A 21152-nucleotide genomic window follows, 5' to 3' on the forward strand; every position below is an offset into this window, starting at 1 on the left:
TTGTGAAAGGTTCACATCCTGCTCTTCAGCTGGAAAGGCTGCCAGAATGGCTTACAGATCGATAAAACCAGCTTGCCCCCACCCTTTACCTCTTATAATCTAAAAAAGACGTAACAGAAAAGGAAGGAAGGAGGGGGAGAGAAAAGGGGGGGAAGGTAGGCACTGATTCTTAACTGTCATGCTCAGCTGTAATGCAGATGTGAGCCTGTGAAGCTTCTTATTCTTGGAATGGGGACAGTTTCAAGAGAGAAGAGCCTGAGAAATGCCGGTCGCTGCTGAGCCGCTCAGGTAGCCTTTTTCCTAGCCCTTTAAATCATCTTTCATGGGCTCCAAGCAGTGGTCTGGGAAAGCAGCCTCACTCCTGAGGCCCAATGGTAGGGGAGCGGTTTTCTGCAGCTTCTTGACCGCAGTGTCTTCTCTTTCACACACCCCGAAGGCGTGAAGCAGAAAAGATGCCGATCAGCTGTCTGAAGTGCGGGGCATGAAGGCAGCCGTAAAACATTCGGGCTGAGGGGCACTTGTGGCCGGCGTGGGCGCTTTCCTCGGAGGCATGTTGGGAGGCCCCCTTAGCATTGCGGTCGGTGAGTCTCTTTTTGGGAAAAGAAAGGCCCCCTTTGAAAATAGCGGACCTCTTGACAAAAGGCTTTGGGGAGCGGATGATTAAGCAGCATTCTGTTCTGCGTCAGCACTGGTTGCATTAATGGGAGCTTGTGCCAATTAACAGATACCAGACTGCACAAATACAGGTGCATATCCACCTCCACTCCAGCCAGGTAACCAGTCTGCAAGTCTGTAGAACTTGCCTCACACAGGAAAAGCTGCTCTGCCACGAAAACCACAGACTCATAGAAGTCAAACTCAGCTGAATCTGCGGCAGATTTCTCAAGCACAGCTATGAGGTGTTGCACTGGTGGCCTGGGAACACTGGCACGAGGACATCTGTGCACTGAGTGGGCTGCAAGAGAGGGACCCTTGGTCTGATCCAGCAGGGAGTTTCTTATGTCCTTCGCATTTTTCCTCTGTTTTTCTGCCGAGGCTGCATCCCTTCCGGGCTTCTTTGCAAGGGATGGCACCATCCAGGTGGACGTGTGCCTTTTCTTTCTCTTTTCTTCCTGGCTTCCTTTCTCTCTCCCCTTCCCACTGCCTGCCCACTCAGCAGACCACCCAGGAAGGGGCACCGGGCTTTCCCCTCCAGCTCTGAGCCGATCCCTTTGCAGATGCTTTGAAAGGAGGTTGCCAGTGGGACATAATAAGCAGCCAAAGGCTTCAGGCTGCCCAGCCTAACGCTAAACTCTCCATTCCTCTCTTCCCTTCTGCTTTCCTTATTGGTCTATGATCCAAGTGATTTTGACCCTCTCAACACAAGCCCCACACAGGTTATATTCAAAGTTAAAATGGCTTAAAATTAACTGGAAACTAATTTGATTGTAATTTTAAGAGAAAATTAAATGTTAGGGACTATAGCACACCCAATTTGCCCCTTCAGGTTCAATGTCCAACTTCTTCAGCCAGGATTTCTCCAGAATCCTCCTTGCACCTCTGGAAGACAGCTGCCAGTCAGTGCTGGCAGTCCTGGGATAGATGGAATCATGGTCTGACTCAGTATAAGTTGGCAGCCTTCTGCATTTCCTAAAGGCTTCCTTGTGTTTCCTATCTAGGTAGTACTGTTGGTAGTTTGGCCGGAGCCAGCATGTCCACTGGACAGTTTAAACTGGTCCCACAGATTCTCTTGGAATTACCTCCTATGGAGCAGCAGCGGCTATATGATGACACCTATGCTATTCTTAGGAATTTAGACTGGACCGACCTGGCCCAGATCACAGCCCTGGTCACGTCGAGTGCAAGCCTTCAAGCTGAGCTCCAAGGTGTGGTCGCAACCTTCCTCACCAATGATTTCCATGCCGAAATTCAGTATGCAGCGTAGTAAGAGGAATGCAGGGCTCTGCACACACTGAAGTGAATCCCACCAGGAACATCTGGGAGCAGGAGCAAGTTCCAGATGTTTTGCCTTCCTTTCCATTCTGCAAATTTGGTTCCCCCCATCCTGCCCCTGTGATGACTTCTGATTTAGAAATAAAAGGAGAGTTCAGAGTCACAAAGAACCTTTTAAATGCAGAGAGAAGCACACTAGTAATCTGCGTTTTAATAATATGTACACCTCCCGCCCTGCTCCCGATGCCACTCGAACTCGGATAAACCAGCTTTTCTCAAGCTTTAGTGTCCCCAGCTTCTTAAAAATATGTTTGCATGACAGCCGAGTGGCTGGCTAGAAAGAACTCCCAAGCCTCTCACATGGCAGAGTCTGTCTCTGTCTGCCCGTCTGCCTGTCTATCCTTATCCTGCTTTTCAGACATTCCTAATAAAATTGACGCATTGGGATGAAAGTTCCCCATGGCACTATGTGATCTATTGCATGGCTCTCAGTAACAGATGTGATGACGTGACAGCTGAATGTGTGCAAAGATGTCCAACTTCTGTCTTGCGTATTGTCATGCATTTTTAACTCTAGAGGCCCTTCCACAGTGGTAAGTTAACCTGTTTCCATGGCAGTCATGCTGTCCGTGCGCACTGGGGGACCCGGGAAGGGAGTGATGCAGGGCAAATCGCCTGCATCAGATGCCCCACTGCAGGTGCGGGTAGAAGGCAGGTCAGGACTTCCTGGGTGATTGTCAGTTGGTCTGCAAAGTATCTGCAGTTTCCCAACAGAAGCAACAACCAAGCTGGAGCAGGGCCCATGGGAGCCGGAGCCCTAAATCTCTGCCTTCATATCCTGCTTCCCCCCCCCCTTTTTTTTTTGCACATTTTTTATTAAGATTTTAAACTAAAAACTAAAAAAAAAATCAATCATCAAATACATTGGACGTACTGGGTCAGCCCCCTATAACATATCTTTTAAACATTCTATAATCATATTCAAATCGATTTATAAAAATTTAAAGACATCTTTAAATCTAAGCCAAGTCCCATTTCTCCAGCCAATCATAAAAAAGGTCCCAAGTTTGATAGAAGTCAATATCTTCTTTCTCCTTCAGTAATAGAGTCAATCTGTCCATTTCTGCACAGTCCAGAATCTTTTTTAAAATTAGTTCCTCAGTGGGTAATTCCTCACTCTTCCAGTATTGAGCAAGCACAATCCTCGCCGCTGTGATTAAATGTAGCATCAAATACATTTCTTGTTTGCTAATATTTTCCGGTACAACACCTAACAAGAAAATTTCAGGTTTAAAAGCTAAGGGTTTTTGTAGCATTTCCTCAAGCCATTTATGTATTTTAATCCAATACTTTTTCACATATTCACAGGTCCACCACATATGGTAAACAGTACCCACATCATGTTTACACTTCCAACATCCGTTTGACATATTTGGAAACATCTTAGCTAATCGACTTGGTGACAAATACCATCTATAAAACATTTTATATAAATTCTCTTTATACGAAGTTGCTAAAGTTACCTTAATATTTCTCTCCCATAACTTTTGCCACTTTTCTAATTCAATATTATATCCAAAATGTTGTGCCCATGTTATCATAGTTTCCTTAACCTGTTCCCCCTCCATTTTCCTGTCAAGTAGGAACTCATAAATTCTTTTAATCATTTTCTCATCTGTTTTTAACATCACTTGATCAAAGGCTGTTAGGTCTTTATAAAACCCCAATTTTACAATCTTTAGCATATCTTGATTGCATCTGCACCTTATACCACCAAGAGATATTGAGTCCCTGTTCTTGTATTTCTTGATCTAGGTTCAGGCCTCCATCCTTATCCAAAATATCATCATATCTTATGATCCCTTCAAAATTCAATACATTTGGATACACAAAAGCTTCCATAGGTGAAAGCCATCTTGGTAACTTGTTATACAATTTTGACTTTAACTTTTCCCACACTGACATTAATGATCTTCTGATAAAGTGACTTAAAAAAGTCCCATGAGACTTAACCTTCTCGTACCACATATAAGCATGCCAACCCACTTGCAAATCATGTCCTTCAAGATACAAAATTCTCTTATTTCGCAAGGTTATCCATTCTTTTAGCCAAGTTAAAATAGACGCTTGATAGTACAACATCCAATCCGGTAAACCAAAACCCCCATTCTTTTTGGTTTCCTGAAGCATTTTCAGTTTAATCCTTGCTTTCTTTTTTCTCCAAATACATCTCGAAATTTGAAAATTTAAATCCTCAAAAAAAATTTTATCAATTTTTACGGGAATCATGTGGAACAAAAACAAAAGTTTTGGCAGTATATTCCTTTTAACCAGTGCAATTCCTCCCATCAAAGACAGTTGTAAATTGGCCCATCCTTCCAGATCACCTTTAATATCTTTCAATAATTTATCGTAATTGTCTTCTTTCAAAGTTGTGCATTTAGCTGTAAGATCGATTCCCAAGTATTTAACCTTTTTGACAATCTGCAAGTCCACTTGTTCTTGGAGTCATTTTTTCTGATCTTGCATAAAATTTTTAACTAAAAGTTTCATTTTTTCCTTATTTATTTTCATCTCTGTAACCTCACCATATTCTTCAATCCGTTGTAAAAGTTTAGGGATTGTTACAAAAGGTTCCTCTATTTTAAAAACCAAATTATCTGTGAATGCTTGCAATTTATACTTTTCATCCCTAATTTTAGTACCTTTAATGTCCTCGTCATCCCTAATATTTCTATTCAAGACCTCTGAAGTCAGGATGAACAGCAGCGGTGACAGCGGGCATCCCTGCCTTGTACCCTTTTGTATCTCTATAGCCCTTGTACGTTCTCCATTAATTAAAATCCTGGCCGATTGTCTTTGATAGATGCTTGATATCGCATTCATGAATTTCTTCCCAAACTCCATCTGAGCCATCTGTTGCATCATGAATTGCCAATTAACATTATCAAAGGCTTTCTGGGCATCCAAAAACAGTAGAGCCATTGATTTTTCTGTGTGTGTCTCGTAGTATTCTAGGATATCCAAAATAGCCCTCAGATTGTTCTTCATTTGTCTTTTAGGCAGAAAACCATTTTGGTCTGGATGAATAAAGTCTATTAAAAACTTCTTCAACCTTTCTGCCAATATAGAGGCAAAAATTTTATAGTCCACATTTAATAATGATATGGGTCTGTAATTTTGAATCTGTGTTAAGCCCATATCTTCTGTGATACTTCCCTCTGTCCAGGTATCTGGTATTTTAGCAGTTAACAGTGCTTCGTTACATATGTCTTTGAGAAAGGTAGCAAAAATTCCCTCAAAAGATTTGTAAAATTGAGCTGGTAGCCCATCCGGACCAGGGGTTTTATCGTTCTTTGTCACATGATTGCCTCTGTTATTTCCATAGTTGTTACTTCTTGATTCAATATTTTTTGATACTTTTCTGGTAATTTTGGTAAATCTCCCTTTCAAATGTATTGTTTTACCTTCTCGATAGAAAACTCCTCCTTCCGGTATAACCTTGCAAAAAAATCTTCAGCTATTTTCTTAATTTGTGTATTTTGTACCTGTAGTCGTCCTTCTCCATCTTTCAGTTTCAAAATCAATTTCTTCTCTCTTTCTTTTTTTACTTTATATGCTAGCCATCTCCCCAGTTTATTAGCATTTTCAAAAAAATTCTGTTTAGCCAATTTCATTTGCTTATGTTAGCCACTTAAAGATAATCTCTTTCTTGATCACTTTTGTAGTAAGGAATCGATATTTCTTTCTTCCCTCTCTAATCCTCCATGGAATTTGTTTCAGGACCGTCACCTCCTGATGATCATCTCTCTTTAACGGCTTCTCCCATACGGCCTTCAAAACATTATCTCTTATAGACCTTAGAGCAAATTTGACATGGACTTCTCTCGGAAGTTTATTTTTTCTGGTATAAGAGGAGTTGACCCTAAAAACAAGATCAATTCCCATACCCATGACTTCGTTCTCGATTTCTAAAAGCTCCGCCAACATGACAGTTATGATCTCTCGGAGGTCCTCATTTTTCTCTTCAGGTATATTCTGAAATCTTAGATAATAAGATGCCTTCTCCATCTCTAATGCAGCCATTGAGTCCCATGTTGACTTATTTGTTTGCTTAATTAAATATATGTCTGTCTCTACTGTCTCCAATTTTTCACATACTTGTATTTTTGTGTATTCCGTTCTGCTTTAACTCAGACATCAGATAATTGAGTTGTCACCTCTCTAATAGAGTTATCCAATTTGTCAAGTCGCTCTTTTTGCTCATTTGATAAGCTTTCCAGCAGTATTGACATTGCCTCTTGAGATACTTGCAAAGTTGTTAAAGCCGCCTGTGTCGCCATTAAGCTTTTTGCAACGTCTTCTGTCTTAGGCTGATGAATTGGACTCTGACCCACTGAGGAAGGTGCCGAAGAGGGCTGAGTCTTCCTCATGATGGAAGCTGTTCACCAAAGAAATTTCAATATACCAAAAGAAAAAGGAGGGGAAAAGAGAGAGAGAGAAAAGAGAGAGAGAGAGAGAGAAGAAGAAAGTAGCTTGCAATAAGCTGGCAAACCCAGGCAGACCCAGGAAGATTGGAAGCTGGCCAAAAAAAATGGCCACCGGCAAATTAGGGGCTTTTTCTTTCTTCTTTATGCCAGTTATCAACAGATATAATTTTTCCACAGGTAATATTGCAAAAAGAAAGTAAGTAAAAGAAAGTAAAAATGCTCACCAGAAAGTCATCACAGTAGAGAGGAAACACCACCTAACAAAAACTTTCCTGGCTAGTGTCCAATTAGCCTTGGCCGAAGTCCAAACAGGCATCCAAAGTGTACGCTTCAACTTCTAATCTTCTATCCTTTGATTTAGTTCCATAGCAATTATTCACTTTGCTTTTGCCCTTAGAGAGATTAGAAGAAAAATCTTTCTCTTCGGCTTCAATTCAGATAAGAGTCTTCACATTCTCTTGTATATCAGTTGCCGCTTTAAAAACTTTGAGAGGGCTTTCTCTTTCTTCTAAGTCAATTATAAACAAGTACAGCTTTTCCATGGGTAATATTGTGAAAAGAAATAAGAAATAAGAATGCTTACCAGCCGTCCGATGCTTATCTGGCTAAGGTAAGCTAATTAATCCATCAGATGTCGAGAACTGGCAGGGGCTAAGAAAACCCCCTGTATCGCCCGATTGAGAAATGCCTGAGTCTCTTCCAGTAGATATAGGATTGCCGTCCTACCCCAACCAGAAGAAAAGATGCCAGGCAATCTGTCTTCGCCCCTACCGAGCAATAGCGGTGTGATAACAGAAGCTCCATTGATCACGTCTGTGTCATTCCAACGCCATCTTGAAAGTCCCTATATCCTGCTTTCCTTAAGCACTTGCTGAAATAAAGGCACCGGGGCTTATCTGTGTCATTTCTTAGATTTATATCCCACTTTTTCCTTACACACTCAAAGTGGCTTATATCATTCTCCTCCTCCTCTCAATCATATCCCCACAGCAACCACCCTGCGAGGTAGACTGGGCTGAGAGTCTGTGACTGGCCCAAAGGCACCAGTCGGCTCCATGGCTGGGTGAGGACTCGAATTCAGATCTCCCGAGTCCCCGTCCCACACTTTTAAGCACTCCACCAGACAGGCTGTTTCCACTGAATCTGATCCCCCCAAATTAGCTGGCGTTATGCTCACATGCGCTTCACCTGCTAGTGCCTTGACTGGCCAAGGGCTTTTGTTTTCAAATGAAATGCCCTCCCCTCCTTTGTCTATCCCTTTTTATAGATGGTGTCCTCAGAAGACAGAACCTTTTAAACACACACAGAGCATATTTATTTATTTGATTTATATCCCTCTTTTTTCTCACAACAAACTCAAAGCAGCCTACATCATTCTCCCCCTCCTGCTCTCAAGCTGATCCCTACAACAACCCTGTGAGGTAGGTTGGGCTGAGAGTAAGTTGGTATATGTAACCTGTGCTTTTCTTATCCTTGTCCCGGGATCTTTTCCAAATGGAGCACTGCTCCTGGCAACAGAAAGGGATGTTTGTGCAAAAGGGGTTGTCAGTTTGGTCAGAGGCACCCCGTTGCTTGCAGGTGTGATTTCGCACCTGGCATCCACTGCGGGGTCTCAGGGTTGTCGTGAGCAACCGAGTAGATCATGCAAGCTTGAGGCCTGCCCAACGCTTGACTGGAGGAATGAAAACCATCCGCCCCACGACCCCCGGAGTCTGGATCCCGCCGCAGCTGAGAGCAATCTGCGCGCAACTTTATCGCAGGCGCAAAGGGACGCGCACCAGTGCCAAAGCGTCAAAGGCTAAGCAGCAGCTGCTGGCTGCGGGCGATGTCTCTCTCTCTCTCTCGCTGACCACACTGCTTGCGATTAGGTAAAATATGTTCCCCCCAACGCTGCTGCCCTTTCCACGCTCGCCGATGGCCGCCGCGAGGACCAGTCGGCCAGTGCATTGCCAGATCGTGCGGTGGTGCCTATGCAGCCGTTGGCTCCGTCGTGCGAAGCGGAGGCACACGAAGCCAAGTGTGCAAGCCGTGTGAACGGAGACTGCGGCCCTTCCGGAGGAAGGCTGCACACGAGGGATCCGCGGCTCATCCAACCCTGGAAACGTCTGCGTCCCCCCGAGGACCCCGCTGGTCCAACGGCCCGGCCACTTCTGAACCCCCTTCCCCATCAACCTGCCCGTGATTCTGCCGGGAGTAGCGGTGGGCTCGGGGCACGGGCGCGCGTGCATGAGTGCGGGAGCGAGTCGGCCGAGGGGCAGCCCCCTCGGGGGGAGCGCGACCCCCGCGGCTCCCGCCAGCTGCCGGGAGCCAGGCGGGCCAGGGACTGCCCGGGAAGCGGGGAAGCGCCGCGCCGGCACTGCGGCGCCGGCAGGAGGCGAGCGGCGCGCCGGGAGAGGCACGGGCTTCCGCCAGGAAACCATCTGCTCAGCCGCGGTTATTAACCGGGTGGCGCTTCGGGGCCGGCGGAGTCAAGCCGAACTGCTCACAGGCAGATGGCGAGGCTTTGCGCTGCTGCTTTTGTTTTGATGGCTGAGGCTTTGCCTGTTGCTGTTCGAGCACAGCGGACCCCCCGCCGCCCGCCTTCTCCTTTGGCTGCACGACGGAGGCGCTAGTTGAAGAAAGGCTCCGGGGCAGGCGGAAAGGCGCCTCCCCGCACGCTTCACGTTTCGTCCCCTGCGTGGAGATTTCCAGTCCCAAGGCACCACCTGCTGGTCCGAAGTTTAATAAACTTGAGAGACGCATGGCTGCCCAGTTCGGGCGCGGGTCCCGCCAGGGCGGTCAGCAACTAGGAGCCCGTAGTCTTGATCCGGCCCGTCACCTGGTGCCCTCGCTCACCTACCTGCCCTGTTTTTGAAACTCACTTTCTTAATTTGAAACTTTGTTATGCCGTCCACTCCCCAGGGGACTTTCTCTTGTGTGCGCTCCTCGGTTGCACGGATATCCTGCTGCTTCCTGCAAGGAACACGAGGTGGTGCACCTGAGCCGCCTCCTTTCCGCTTGATCCTCACAACAACCCTGAGAGGTAGGTCAGGCAGGAGTCAGGGAGTGACCCGAAGTCACCCAGGGACGCCGAACAGGCGCTTGGGCCAGGTCTCGTGAGGCTGTTGATCACTTGTCTGAAGTCCTTACCTGAGGAGCTGACAGCGGGGAGCTCTTGGAGGGCACAGAAAGCCAGCCTGGAAGCAGAGCTGCAAGGGAGCAAAGGAAACCGTCTCTCAGACTATCTATCTATCAGATCTATCTATCTGTATATCTCAGACTATCTAGCTATCGGAGCTTTGCAGTCACATGATTTATCTTTGCTCAGATCCCTGAACTAATGCAAGTCTGTGCTACTGAGGATGCAAGAATCCAAAAGCATAGCCCAGAATCCAAGTGCTCCTTGTTTCCAGAATTCAAATCAACTTCCTCTTTAATCGGGATGCAAGCCTTCATTGTTCCCTTTCAAGAGGTCATAAAAATCAATGCATGTCCCCAAGCTGTGAGGCAGAACACACACTTTTCCTCACTTAATTGCTGTTAGCTCTCTGCTAATGCCCACCATTAAGTGTAATTTATGAGTGCTGCTCCAATGCAGGAAAGACAGAAGCATAAATTTGTCCTAAACTTTGCGAGGAGGGATGGTGGGATTCCAAAGCCATTCCGTGACAGCAAAGAATTTCCCCCAGCCACTGGGCTTGCTGACGGCTGCACTTTTCTTTCAGTTTCAGCAGAAGTTGCCAAAGAGAGGAGGGAACGGAGGGGGTGAGGAGATGAGACATCAAGTTCCTTTCCTGTTTCCATTTGAAAGTTGCAGGGGTGGAGAGAGAAACACAGACAACCTCTTAATGAGAGATGAACCTGGGCTGCGACCGACCGTGCACATGGCAATTTATACATATAGACATAAATTTAGAACTCCTGACTCTAATTCAAATGGAAATACAATTCCTTGCGTTGCATGGAATGAATTTCCTCCGTTAGGTCTCACCGTACTACGATGAGGGGGATTACGGGGTTTCTACTGCTCAGGGTTCTTGAGGGATCGGGATTCATCACTGCCTGCGTGGCTGCCTTCGCCTGCAAACAGCGAGTCGTGCCAGCACGGCACTGTGTCTGAGCCCCTTTGCTCCTGCCCCTAGGAAGACGAACCCAACGTCCGGCATTACGGGCCTGGGGTGCTTGCTGGTTCCCCGGCTCTGCACTGAGATGCTTATTTTGGAGTGGGACGGGTGAGGTGGCCCATGTGAGCCTCACCCCAGCCCGTCAGGCAGGGCCGGCCCATTTCGGGCAGCAGATGCGAGGGGGTGGAAGAGGGGGTGGCAAAGGCACGTGGGCTGCTTTGAGCCCCTCGACTGAGCCTGCCGCCCTCCGAAGACCACAGTGCCAGCGCGCCACTAAGATTCAGCCGCCTCTCCAGGCAGCTTCTGCATCCCACGTGGGGCACCGCTTCGTCTGATGCCTCAGCAGCAGGGCCTCCTGGGCTGGAACCGTTTCCTTGGTGTGCCTGCGAGAGAGAGCCACAACCAGGCTGGTGTGGTGAAGATTCTTTCATTCATTTCTTTAAAGCTTTTCTAGACCGTCCCATTTCCGAAGTCTCAGGATGGTTTAACAATACAAAATGTAAAAAATTTAAAACACACCCTCCTAAAAATTCAACTAACAATAAAACCCCAATTAAAATAGTCAGGCCTTAAAACATTGGGCAATTAAAAAGTGTTTGGCCTGACACCGAAAAGACTAAAGTGATGGAGAAATGCTTCCAGAGTTGGGGCAGAGCACAATCACAACAAGGCTTCTGACTTCCTCCTCCAACAGGTTGCCAGCTCCCTGCTTCTGGCAGCACGTGTCCACAAACCTCTCCGCACGGTCCCACCGAGCATGCTTTTCCCGGCCAACGGAAGCTGCATAAACATTCAATTGTCAGCACTTCTCCTTCACAGAGGTGGGCTTGGTGCTTTGCTAACAGGGATGGGATGACGTGGTTGTGGGCAAACGCAGGAGCCCTGCTCAGTGGGACTGAATGAGTGCATGGGGCGGGGGCAAGATCCCACCGGTCTCCACCGCGCCAAGTGTGCCAACGCAGCCTTCCACACTGGCATCCTACCTGAGGAGTGTTCAACCTCTTGGTGCCTCGGGGCCAAATCCCACTTTGGAGAAACTCTCAGGGATGCATTTCAGAGCAGGGCAGGCTGAGGGTGAAGATCACGGAAGAATAATGTTAAAAATCAGCATACTTGAGGTTAAGGTTTTTACTGCTGTTAACCCAACAAGAGAGACAGTTCAACCTTTTAGAAGGCCAGGAAGCTACCAAAGAGGGACTGGCTGAAGAAAATGAGTGAGGCTGGAGGGAAAAGGCCTCTGGAGAGCTAAATGGAGTGAGCTGCGTTTTACCCATGGTTTGTGGTACCACATCCTGTTTTACATGAATGAAGAACCAAAAGGGTTGTTGGGGTGTGTAAGTGAAAGAGAAAGCAACCAAAATTTCATGTGAGGCACAACATTGGCTTGTACATGTGGGAAAGAATGTTCATAAAATCAGCTTCAAAATGTACCTACCCGTCCTTCTTTGCCAAAAGTCCCAGGTAGGGAGAAACTGGTTGTGCTGTTGTATCAGAGCTCCCGATGGAGTTTTTTCTTCCACTGCTCTTACTAGACTGCCTACAGCGATTGCTTTTTGTTCACTCCGTGCAACGTCTCTGTTGATTTTGGATTGGGCTGCAGCGTCGGAGTTCACCATGCAGCAGGCTGGAACATCATTTTGCCATCAGTGCCTCCAGTGCTTCCAGTGGGAGAAAGATGGCGCAAGGCCGCGTTTTCCCGCTGTGCTCATCGCAAAAGCAGCTTTGCCTTGCGATGTCCCCAGATCAGGAGAACGGTTCTGTCTTGCTACCACAAAGAAGGCCATTGATAGAAAGCCAGTGTCTGGGAAATTACTTTTTTTTTTTTTAAACAGAGATGTAACAGAACTTTCCATTGGGAAGCAGCCACCTCTCGTCTTCTCTCTTTATGTTTGGGAAACTTACTGCCCTAAACATCCCATGCTTCGCCCTGAACAGAGGGAATGTGACCCAAGAACATAAACCACGAACCGGAAGCCTCACATCTCCAAAGCTTCAAACTCTTGGCTGGCCTTAGCCAACATTTCTTGCCTTGGGTACGGCAGCCTTTCCCCCATGTGATGCCCTCCAGGTGTTTTGGATGATAACTTTCATCATCTGGGGATGGTGGGATATGTAGGCCAACTCACTGGGAGGGCGCTGTGTTGCAGAATGCTGTCACACCGGCCTACCTTCAGGGTGGGGCAGGCAACACCTAGGGGTACGGTGGCCAATTCTCCCCCTCCCCAGCTTGCACTGGGAGCTGCAGAAATTTGGTCGGGCAGCACCAAGCGATGGGCTAATGCCTGGCTGCCCTGCTGCTGAATGTTGGTGGCAACACTGACGGCAGCAGGGCCAAGGCCAGAGCCGGGAGTGGCCTTGGGGAGGGTCCGGGCACCCACCGCCCTGGTGGCTCTCCCAGTGCCCACAAGCTCAGTGGGGCCCAGGTAAGGAGCTGGCTCTGCACCAAGCAACTGCGGTAAAAAAAGCCACCAGCGATGCCGGCCGAATGGCACTTGTCCCACCATGTTGGTGCCAGGCCCGCCTGAAGTGTTGTGCGCCCATTATTCCACCCAGCACCCCTGCAAGGGAAGCTGGTCTGGGAGACTGTAACTGGTGGAAGCCATCCCTGTGTTTTGGGGCTGACTGGAGACTGGGGCTCTGCTTGGCAGAGGCCAATAGCACCATGCATGCGTGGTGATAACTCTGGGCCGATTCAGTGGGGTTTGCTCCCAGGAGAGCAAAGATCGCCGCCTTCGCTTACTGTAAAGGCTTGGGCAGGCGAACGTCAGGTCCGAGAGCCCGAGTGGCATCCAGGGCTCCCAAAGCCGTGCGCCTTTGCTAGGTGGCTTCCTAGGGCAACAAAAATGATGCTCCAGGGGCTGGAGCAGCTGCCCTTGAGGAGCGGCTATGACAACTGAGCTGTTCAGCTTAGGGAAAAAAAGGGAATAAGGGGAGACATGATAGAGGTGTGTAAAATAATGCATGTGTGGAAAAACGAAGGGGGAGTCTTTTTCCTTCCTCTCGCATAACATTTGAACCTGGGGCCATCCCTAGAAGCTGATGGGTGGAAGGTTTAGGACAAATGAAAGGAAGGACCTCTTCACACAGCGTGTCGTGAAACTGTGGAATTGGCTGCCACGGGAGGTGGTGCTGGCCACCCATCTGGATGGCTTTAAAAAGGGATTAGACAAATCCATGGGCTAGGAGGCTACCAATGGCCACTAGCCTTGCTGGCTTTGGGCTACCTCCTTCAACAGAGGCAGCAAACCTGCATGCCCCAGCCGCTGAGCAGCTTGGGCAGGTGGCGGTCTTGCACCCATCCTGCTGGAGGGATCCCGTGGGCAGCCGGGTTGCCACCGTGTGCATGGAGTGCTGGACTAGACGGACTTTGGTGTGTGTAGCAGGGCTTCTCTTGCATCCCTGGACTTTGAGCAGTTCCCCCCTATTCTGAAGGGCCGAGACCCCTTTCCTAAGGCTTCTCAACCAGCAGCCTTTCAAGCGCTGTGCCTGGCCTGTCTTGTCTGCCTTGAACGTGGCCCAGTGCTGGAAAGCAGCTCTCCAGAGCTTCTCCTTGGTTCATTTTGCATCGCTTGTAAATACGGCAACTGAAGGCAGGAGGGAAGGCAAAGATCTGAGTCACCTTATTCAAGCTGATGTTTGACTGCATGTTCTTCGGTTACGGAGGGCTGATCAAGAACCGCACCGTATTAACTGGGGCATCAGCCCTTTGGGTTTTGCCCATGGGGGGGGGCAGGGGGGGCTGCATTTTTGCCTGTGCAAGGGCTGAAGAGCAGGCAAGGGTTTCTCAGCCACTGAGGCGTGAGCAAGAATTTTTACCGCTGTCCTCTAGCAGGAACCACAACAGGTGTTTGGTTCCTCCAGTGGCAGTCTCTTCTCGTGCACGAGTGCAAGCAGCCAACTTCTAAAATAAGGCCCCCTACTTTTGTTTTGACTCTGCAACAGGCAGGCCTGTAGCCACAACTGTGAGCAGGTCTAAAGCTGGTCTGGCCAGGAACAATGAATGCCTGTATTTAGCTCTCCCTAAATACAGGTATCTTAATGCATTTCAAAGTCAACTGTAACCAGATGAAAGAACAGAATTCTGACTTTTGACAAAAAGGTATCGAGCATTCTAGTGCTTTTTGCTGAGGGTGCAGTATTCTTAGATCTTCCCCATCTTTGACAGTTTGTTTTTCAATGTTAGGTTTCTACTCCTCTTCTTCGTGGAGTTATAAGAAAATGTGCCCAGACACTAAAGGTATTTAGTGCCTTCATACTCAGTGCGATTTCCATTGGCTGGAAATATGGCCTGTGTACATTTCATACCTCTCCGTAAATAAGAAACTTCATTCCTCTTGCCAAGTAAAGTAACACAATGTAAGGGAATCTGGCTGAAGGATCTTACATTGGTGATGACAAGCAGAGGCATTTCTGGGACTGAGGGTTAGGATAGCTGTCTAAGAAGAAAGGGGATGGTCTGGGTGCTTGAGTTCCCAGGTGCCCGTATCCCAGCTTTAGGTTATCGTTAAAATTATATTCAACACCACGGGGACAAAGCACCATAAATACCACTCTTTCTTTCGTTTTGGGCCAGAATAAGGAAGAAAATACAACAAAGAGGGTTTGGAAGCTCTTTAAAACCAGAAACATCTGCCTCACTCAAGGCTTTTGTTGGCAAGTCTGGTGTCGTTTGTCCACAAGGGAGGCAGGATGGAGGGAGGGAAACAACATTTCGCGGTTGACACAGGCAGCTGCAGAGAATGGAAAACTTGGGGAAATTTAGCCTGCTGGAGAAGAATAAATTCCACAGAGGAAAAGGCAAACTGGACTGTTTTTCATTTATTTTCACTCATCGGCTTGGGCTTTTACAATGTACTCCTTGTGCCCGGAGACAGCTTGTTCTACTCATAGTGAGCTGGAGGGTATTAAAATAAAAATCACGCGATCAGCTACTTGTTTTGGAAGATTTCTACTTCATGGTTTTTTAAATAAAGTGTTTTTAACCAAGACTGGATAGCTCCCCCATTAGTCATCTCTTTAGGATCCTACACTTCTGTTTCATAATGTGTGTACTTAATCTAGGCAGAAACATTAACTCCATAATCCGGCAGCTGAGAATTTATGTATTCATTTACAGCATTTTTATCTTGTTTCTGTTCCAAAAAGTATTGTAGAGCAACTTACATGCAGTAAGGAAAACAAACCAATTTCTGCCTGTAGACTTACCAGCTAAAAAGACATGGCATACAAGCAAAAGGGGAAGCGGAGGGAAAAGGAAAAATGAAGGGGTCTTTCAGCAGGGCTGGTGGAATTGCTTCCTTTCATTCCTTTCTGTACAGCCTGCTGGTGGCAACAGCCAAGGGAGAGGGAACCTTCATGGGAGAGGTCTTTCAGCAGCAGGGGCTGGTGAGGGATGCACGTACCCCATGGCCTGTGTGTTTCCCACCCCTATCGTAGGGGCATGGAACAGGTCATGAGTAGAGCTGGACTGGGCCCAAATGTTCTCCTTTATTTCCCATCAGGACATACGGCTCTTGAAGAAGAATCCTCAGAACATGAATTACACTGAGACAGGATATTTAATAAGCAATTTATCCATCAATTAACAAGGGAAAACACAATTAACTGACAAAAAGAAGGCTATCATGTAAACATACTGGTAGATGAGGGGAGACACGGAATGGGGAGGGGGGGTCATACTGGTAGATCATCGTGCAATGGGGAAACTCCATGTTTAAAAATGCAGACTTACATTTCTGCTCCTGGGGGAAAAATGAGGAAAACAAAAGACAGACAAAAGCAAAGCAAACAAAACCCAGATTGATTGCCTGCTGCAATGTCGCCTACTAGTATAGTTCAGACTGTGAGTCAAAAACTAAGTTGCAGCAACAGAGCTGCTGTTGTCAAACTACCTCCAGCAGCGACGTCGTGGCGACTTCTGATGGCAAGACCCTCATTGTGACAGTCCCTGTAGCCCCCCCCCCCCCGCCCCGAGGGACCAAAACTTCAGGCAGCTGTGCTGGTCCCAATCCCCAAAACTACTTCCTGCAGTTTTGGAACCAGGAGCCAGTCTCTGGTAAAACTAACGGGAGCATATTGCCCGTTCAAAATCCAGCCACCCTGAAACACTTTGCATGACAACAAGGACTAAAATGCCACTGGGAACCCAGCTTCTGTGAGGAATAGAGCTATAGGCAGCGGGAGCAGGGAATCCTTGGGGATGGCAGGTGATATCAGTAAAACATAAAAAGGTTTTCGTTTTACTGCTCTTAAAAAGGTGCTGGTGTGAGCTCTGACTCCATTACACCACCGGAGATCAAGAAGGAAGCATCAACGTGCACAGTGATAGAAAACAAAAGCTCCAACCTTGGCAAAAGCAAGCTATTAAGATCAGCATTTTAGATCTGCTTCTCCAACCTGGACAACCGCTCTCAGCATTCCTATGCTGATGGGAACTGTAGTCCAAGGATATGAGGTTGAGAAAGGTTGGCTTAGCACCGCAAGCATATTGGGGTTGTGCTGTGTGTGTGCGAAAGTGTGTGGATGCACGTGAGGGACAGAGCCATGCAACATCTGCAAGGCATTTCTGTACAGCGTGTATTTCTCTAGGAGGGTTAATTTAAGCACAAAGTATATTTCTAGCCCTCCGAGTTGCAGATGGCACTTTGAAAACCAAGCAGTGGAAAGCGCCAAAGTATATAACAAGGCAGGAAGCACATGGCACCGAAAACAACGTGCCCCAGGCCTGAGCTACACCCGGATTTCAACGGTGTTTAAGCTGCAGCTCTGAGCTACCAAATCCATTTCTGATGCAGCTGTCTGTATTTCAACCTTGCTTCCGCTGCACTTCTGAAGACGAAAACACTGCTTTACAGAATCCACAACAGCTAGGATGTTTGCAAACAAATGAAACATTTTCATGCACTTCATTCACATTAAAGTTCAGGTTTGTACTCTCTAGACCAGAGATTGTCCATCTGTCCATCCGTCCATCCTTCTCTCTGATTTTAAAAGGACCCCTTGGTTTAAAGAGTTGTCATTCTATCAGCTCAAGTGTGTGGAAACATCTGCAGCCCAAGTGTCGAAATCCATTTCGGGGAAGCCCTCTGGGGTTCTATTCTACAGCTAGGTGGGCAAAAGGCAGGCAGTCCTTACCAGAAAAACAAGCATGGTTTCGCTTAAAGCTCTTACTGCCAGTAAAACACAAACACACCTTAGGAGAAGTATTTTAACTTTTTAGAATGAGGGAAAACTGCACCGATCGTCACTGGTGCTTGGGGGAAAGGAGGAGTGGCTTGGGAAGGGGGCGTACCCTTTTGGGGAACTCCAGAGGACCAAATTTGGCCCCTGGAACTGAAGACAAGCAGCAGCTCTCCTGTATTAAGGTGTGGCAGAAGTTAAGTGCATATTTTAAGATAAATTTAGTAGGTGAAAACAACCGGAGGCCCCCCCTCACCCCAAGAAGCACCAGTCCCACCTACAGTCTAGTCTTTTCTCTCCCAGATATTTTAGTGTTTTGAAATATATATTTATAGATAGGTTACTGAACATGATAAAATAAGATAACAACCCAGTTTTCCTCAAACCTGGTGCTCTCTAGATGTTTTGAACTTCTCGCAGTATCCCTTACTATTGGTTGTGTTAGCTTGGGCTGATGGGAGTTGTAGTCCACAGCCACTGGAGGGCACCAGGTTGGAGAAGGCCAAGCTGATAAGTCAGCAAGTGGGAAATTTGCTTTTATTATGTTAAATATTAATAATGAAATAACACCAGAAGATGGTAAAGCTAGGAAGCATAGCCAAAATTTTACAGATATGGGGCAGCACTCATCCAATCAAAGTTAATATGTCAGCCATTTAATTAAGTTGATCTGCAAACGTTGGTTTCCAAAACTCCATTGACAAATTCATATTAATTCTGAATACTACTCAGAATTAAGTAGTCAAAGCAACATCTCTTTCTAGCCTCCCTCCCTACCACAGCACTCAACCTGATCCCCCAAACCAAATCCTTCTTTGAAAAGCCGGTGAAGATTGTTTGATGCTTGAACAGAATACTATTAGAGACCCTTGACCAACTTCCACATAGTGATTATCAAAGGTCCACCTTTCATGAAACACCGCCATGAAGCTGATGCTGCTTTGGACTTCATTAGCACTGAATCCAGAACCTGACCTCCAGTTTTGAGACAGACAGATTTCTCCTGCAGGCACAGTTTGAGGCATTCTGGCGTTCAGCCCCACAAAATTCTCAAGCCGAACCCGACATTTCAGGAGTGGAAGACAAGACTATCTTTAACTAAAGTAAATCAGCCCCCCCCCCCCCCCCCGCATTCTGCTGTCATGCAGATGGTTTGATCTCCCATTCATGGCAAACTACACTCACGGTCAGGAACATGAGAATTGCAGTCCGAAACAAATGGAAAGCACCAGGTTGGCAAAGACTGAATGAAAAGCAGCAATATTTTCAGGAATGCGCAACAGTCATTAGGTCTGTCTCAGTTCAGCTCTGCCTCAAATGTCAATGCAAAAGCACTCGCTCCTAACGAGCTGATAAGCAGGCCCTTGCAGATGTAGTCTCAGCTCATCTCTTCTCCCTTATTCACAGCATGGAATAAAGCTCAACAGTGAAAACACATTGAAAGCTACTCCTATGAAAAGTGCCTCAGGACAAGCTCTTGTGTTTCACAGAACACGGCCCCTAAAATCTGCCTGACTGACCGTGCTGAGGTCAGCTGTGGAAAGATGACCAAGCCATGTCTGACGTATAAAACTCTGCCTCTTCTGGCCACTGTTCCAGTTTGTCCTCGTCAGAGCGGTCACTGTCCTCCCCACTGGAAGGTTCGTAGTGAGCCAGAGGAGAATGGACGGACTTTTGTGCCTCTTCTGTCTCCATTTTTTCTGCCATCAGTTGTTTGTAGCAAAGATTGCAAACCCTCAAGGGCTTTGGGGACAGCCGGGGCATGAGAAACCTCTGCCGGGAGCATTCCCCGCATACCACGAAGCCGCATTTCCGACAGTGGTGCCTTCGCGTGAGGGTGGAAAACTTGGTGTGGGTGCAGCGCATACAGATATCGGTGGCTTTGTCGGGGATCCAGGGGGCGGCGTGTTCCGTGGGGGGCAGCTGGCCCGTCTTGGACAGCAAGAGGCGGATGCACTCCTCCAGGTGGCTGATCCACTCCTTCCTCTCTGTCTGAGAGGCTGCAGAAACGACAAACGACTTCTTAGCCGTCTTGATCATCCACCGGTTCTTCATCTGCAGGGTATCCGGCAACGTCTCCAGGGTGACTTCATTGAGAGGGATAATATGCTGGGAGCTGTACTTCCTTTTGTTGATCACGATGCTCCCGTACACAAGGAGGTCATTGAAAAGGAAGAAGATCCGCGGCTTGGCTTTTTTGCGGCATTCTTTGGTCAAGATCCCTTCACCCAGAAGGACCCTTCCTGGCACGGCCAAGGGCTGTCCGGACGTCCCAAAGCAGTTTTCCACTGCTGCAATGCGTTGGCTGTTGATCTCAGTATTCGCCAGGTGGTCGACCATCTCGATAAGTCACCTGGAAGCAAGAAAGAGAAACAGAAGTTGCAATGGGTGCAACCCAGGCTTCTTGACAAGCCCTGCCTGCTGCCATGAACTCCTTCCTTCCATAGGTCTGACCCCAGACGGAGTACCGCTGCAGGAAAAAGCAAGTTCTGTATAAAGCCAGGTACACAGACAGGTGCTGGACCACAGCATGGATGGATTGACCAACTGCATATTCTGCCTTTCTACCAAAAAGAGAGGAACTCACTTTCTACCAAAAAATGGTGGTACAGACATGCAGGGGGTGAGTTCAACATGTCTGAAAGCCTCTCTGTGCCAAGAAGACCCCATACATAAGAATTTGGCACACCCAAGAGAAGGACTACAGCTTTACCTCCAATATGGTATGAGTGGACAACAGAAAACATTCAGGTACAATTCCTCTTCCATCACTCTCAGATGAGTCAAAAGCAGCCTGATGTGACGCAGTCGACATAGGATCACCCTATGTTTCCATGGATACAGAGTCTGGTCCTCAGCAAAGCATCCTAGGTGCTTTGGGATGTAGGAAGAAGGCTCATATCCCAGAGAATGGCAGAAATTCCGCAGCACTGAGGGCTTTGAACTTTGGAGCAGCTTTTGGGAGCCACAGCCCTGCAGTAGGCAGGGTTCCCAGCAAAAGAAGTGGGCTCCCAAATAGCATCCTATTTCATCTTAAAGCTTATATTTGCAGTAGCCAAGCTTAGAAGGTTTCAACATTTTAGAATTGGGTGGAGCTGGGAAAGTACCCAAAAAATGAGGACTACATATGGCTAGGGGAAAGGATGTAACCATCTGGAAACCACTGAGGATATTTAGAAACATAGAAAACATAGAAAACAGAGCGAGTCAGAAGGGGCCTCCCGGGCCATGCAGTCTGACCTCCGGCACCAGCCGGCTCCGCTCACAACATGCCCACCATGTGCACATCCAGCCTATCCTTGAACACCCGCACCGATGGGGCCTCAACGACCTCTCGTGGAGGCCCATTCCACACCCTCAGGGTCCTGACTGTCAGGAAGTGCTTCCTGGCATCCAAATGGAACCTTGGCTCCCTGAGCTTTGCTCCAATGGAGCAAAGCTCAGGGAG

General features: G+C 47.5%; 2 protein-coding genes across 4 annotated transcripts in view; one reads left to right on the forward strand and one right to left on the reverse strand.

The window, feature by feature from the left end:
* The first annotated feature begins 459 nt into the window (after nucleotides 1-459).
* LOC123022306 (protein C19orf12-like) lies at nucleotides 460-2211 on the forward strand. Its single transcript, XM_044427953.1, has 2 exons — nucleotides 460-581; nucleotides 1659-2211. Exons 1-2 carry the CDS (start codon nucleotides 551-553, stop codon nucleotides 1922-1924), a joined length of 297 nt encoding a protein of 98 aa, XP_044283888.1. The 5' UTR covers nucleotides 460-550; the 3' UTR covers nucleotides 1925-2211.
* A 14297-nt stretch (nucleotides 2212-16508) lies between these two features.
* The window catches only part of PLEKHF1 (pleckstrin homology and FYVE domain containing 1), a 12689-nt gene continuing 8045 nt past the window's right edge, over nucleotides 16509-21152 (reverse strand). For all 3 annotated transcript variants that reach the window (XM_044427949.1, XM_044427952.1, XM_044427950.1), the window contains exon 2: nucleotides 16509-20057. In XM_044427949.1, coding sequence (XP_044283884.1) covers nucleotides 19235-20044 — 810 coding nt within the window. In that variant the 5' untranslated portion in view covers nucleotides 20045-20057 and the 3' untranslated portion in view covers nucleotides 16509-19234. The remainder of the gene's footprint in view (nucleotides 20058-21152) is intronic.

The sequence above is a fragment of the Varanus komodoensis genome, unplaced genomic scaffold, assembly GCF_004798865.1.
Source record: "Varanus komodoensis strain SLA01 unplaced genomic scaffold, ASM479886v1 scaffold19, whole genome shotgun sequence".
Taxonomy (NCBI): domain Eukaryota; kingdom Metazoa; phylum Chordata; class Lepidosauria; order Squamata; family Varanidae; genus Varanus; species Varanus komodoensis.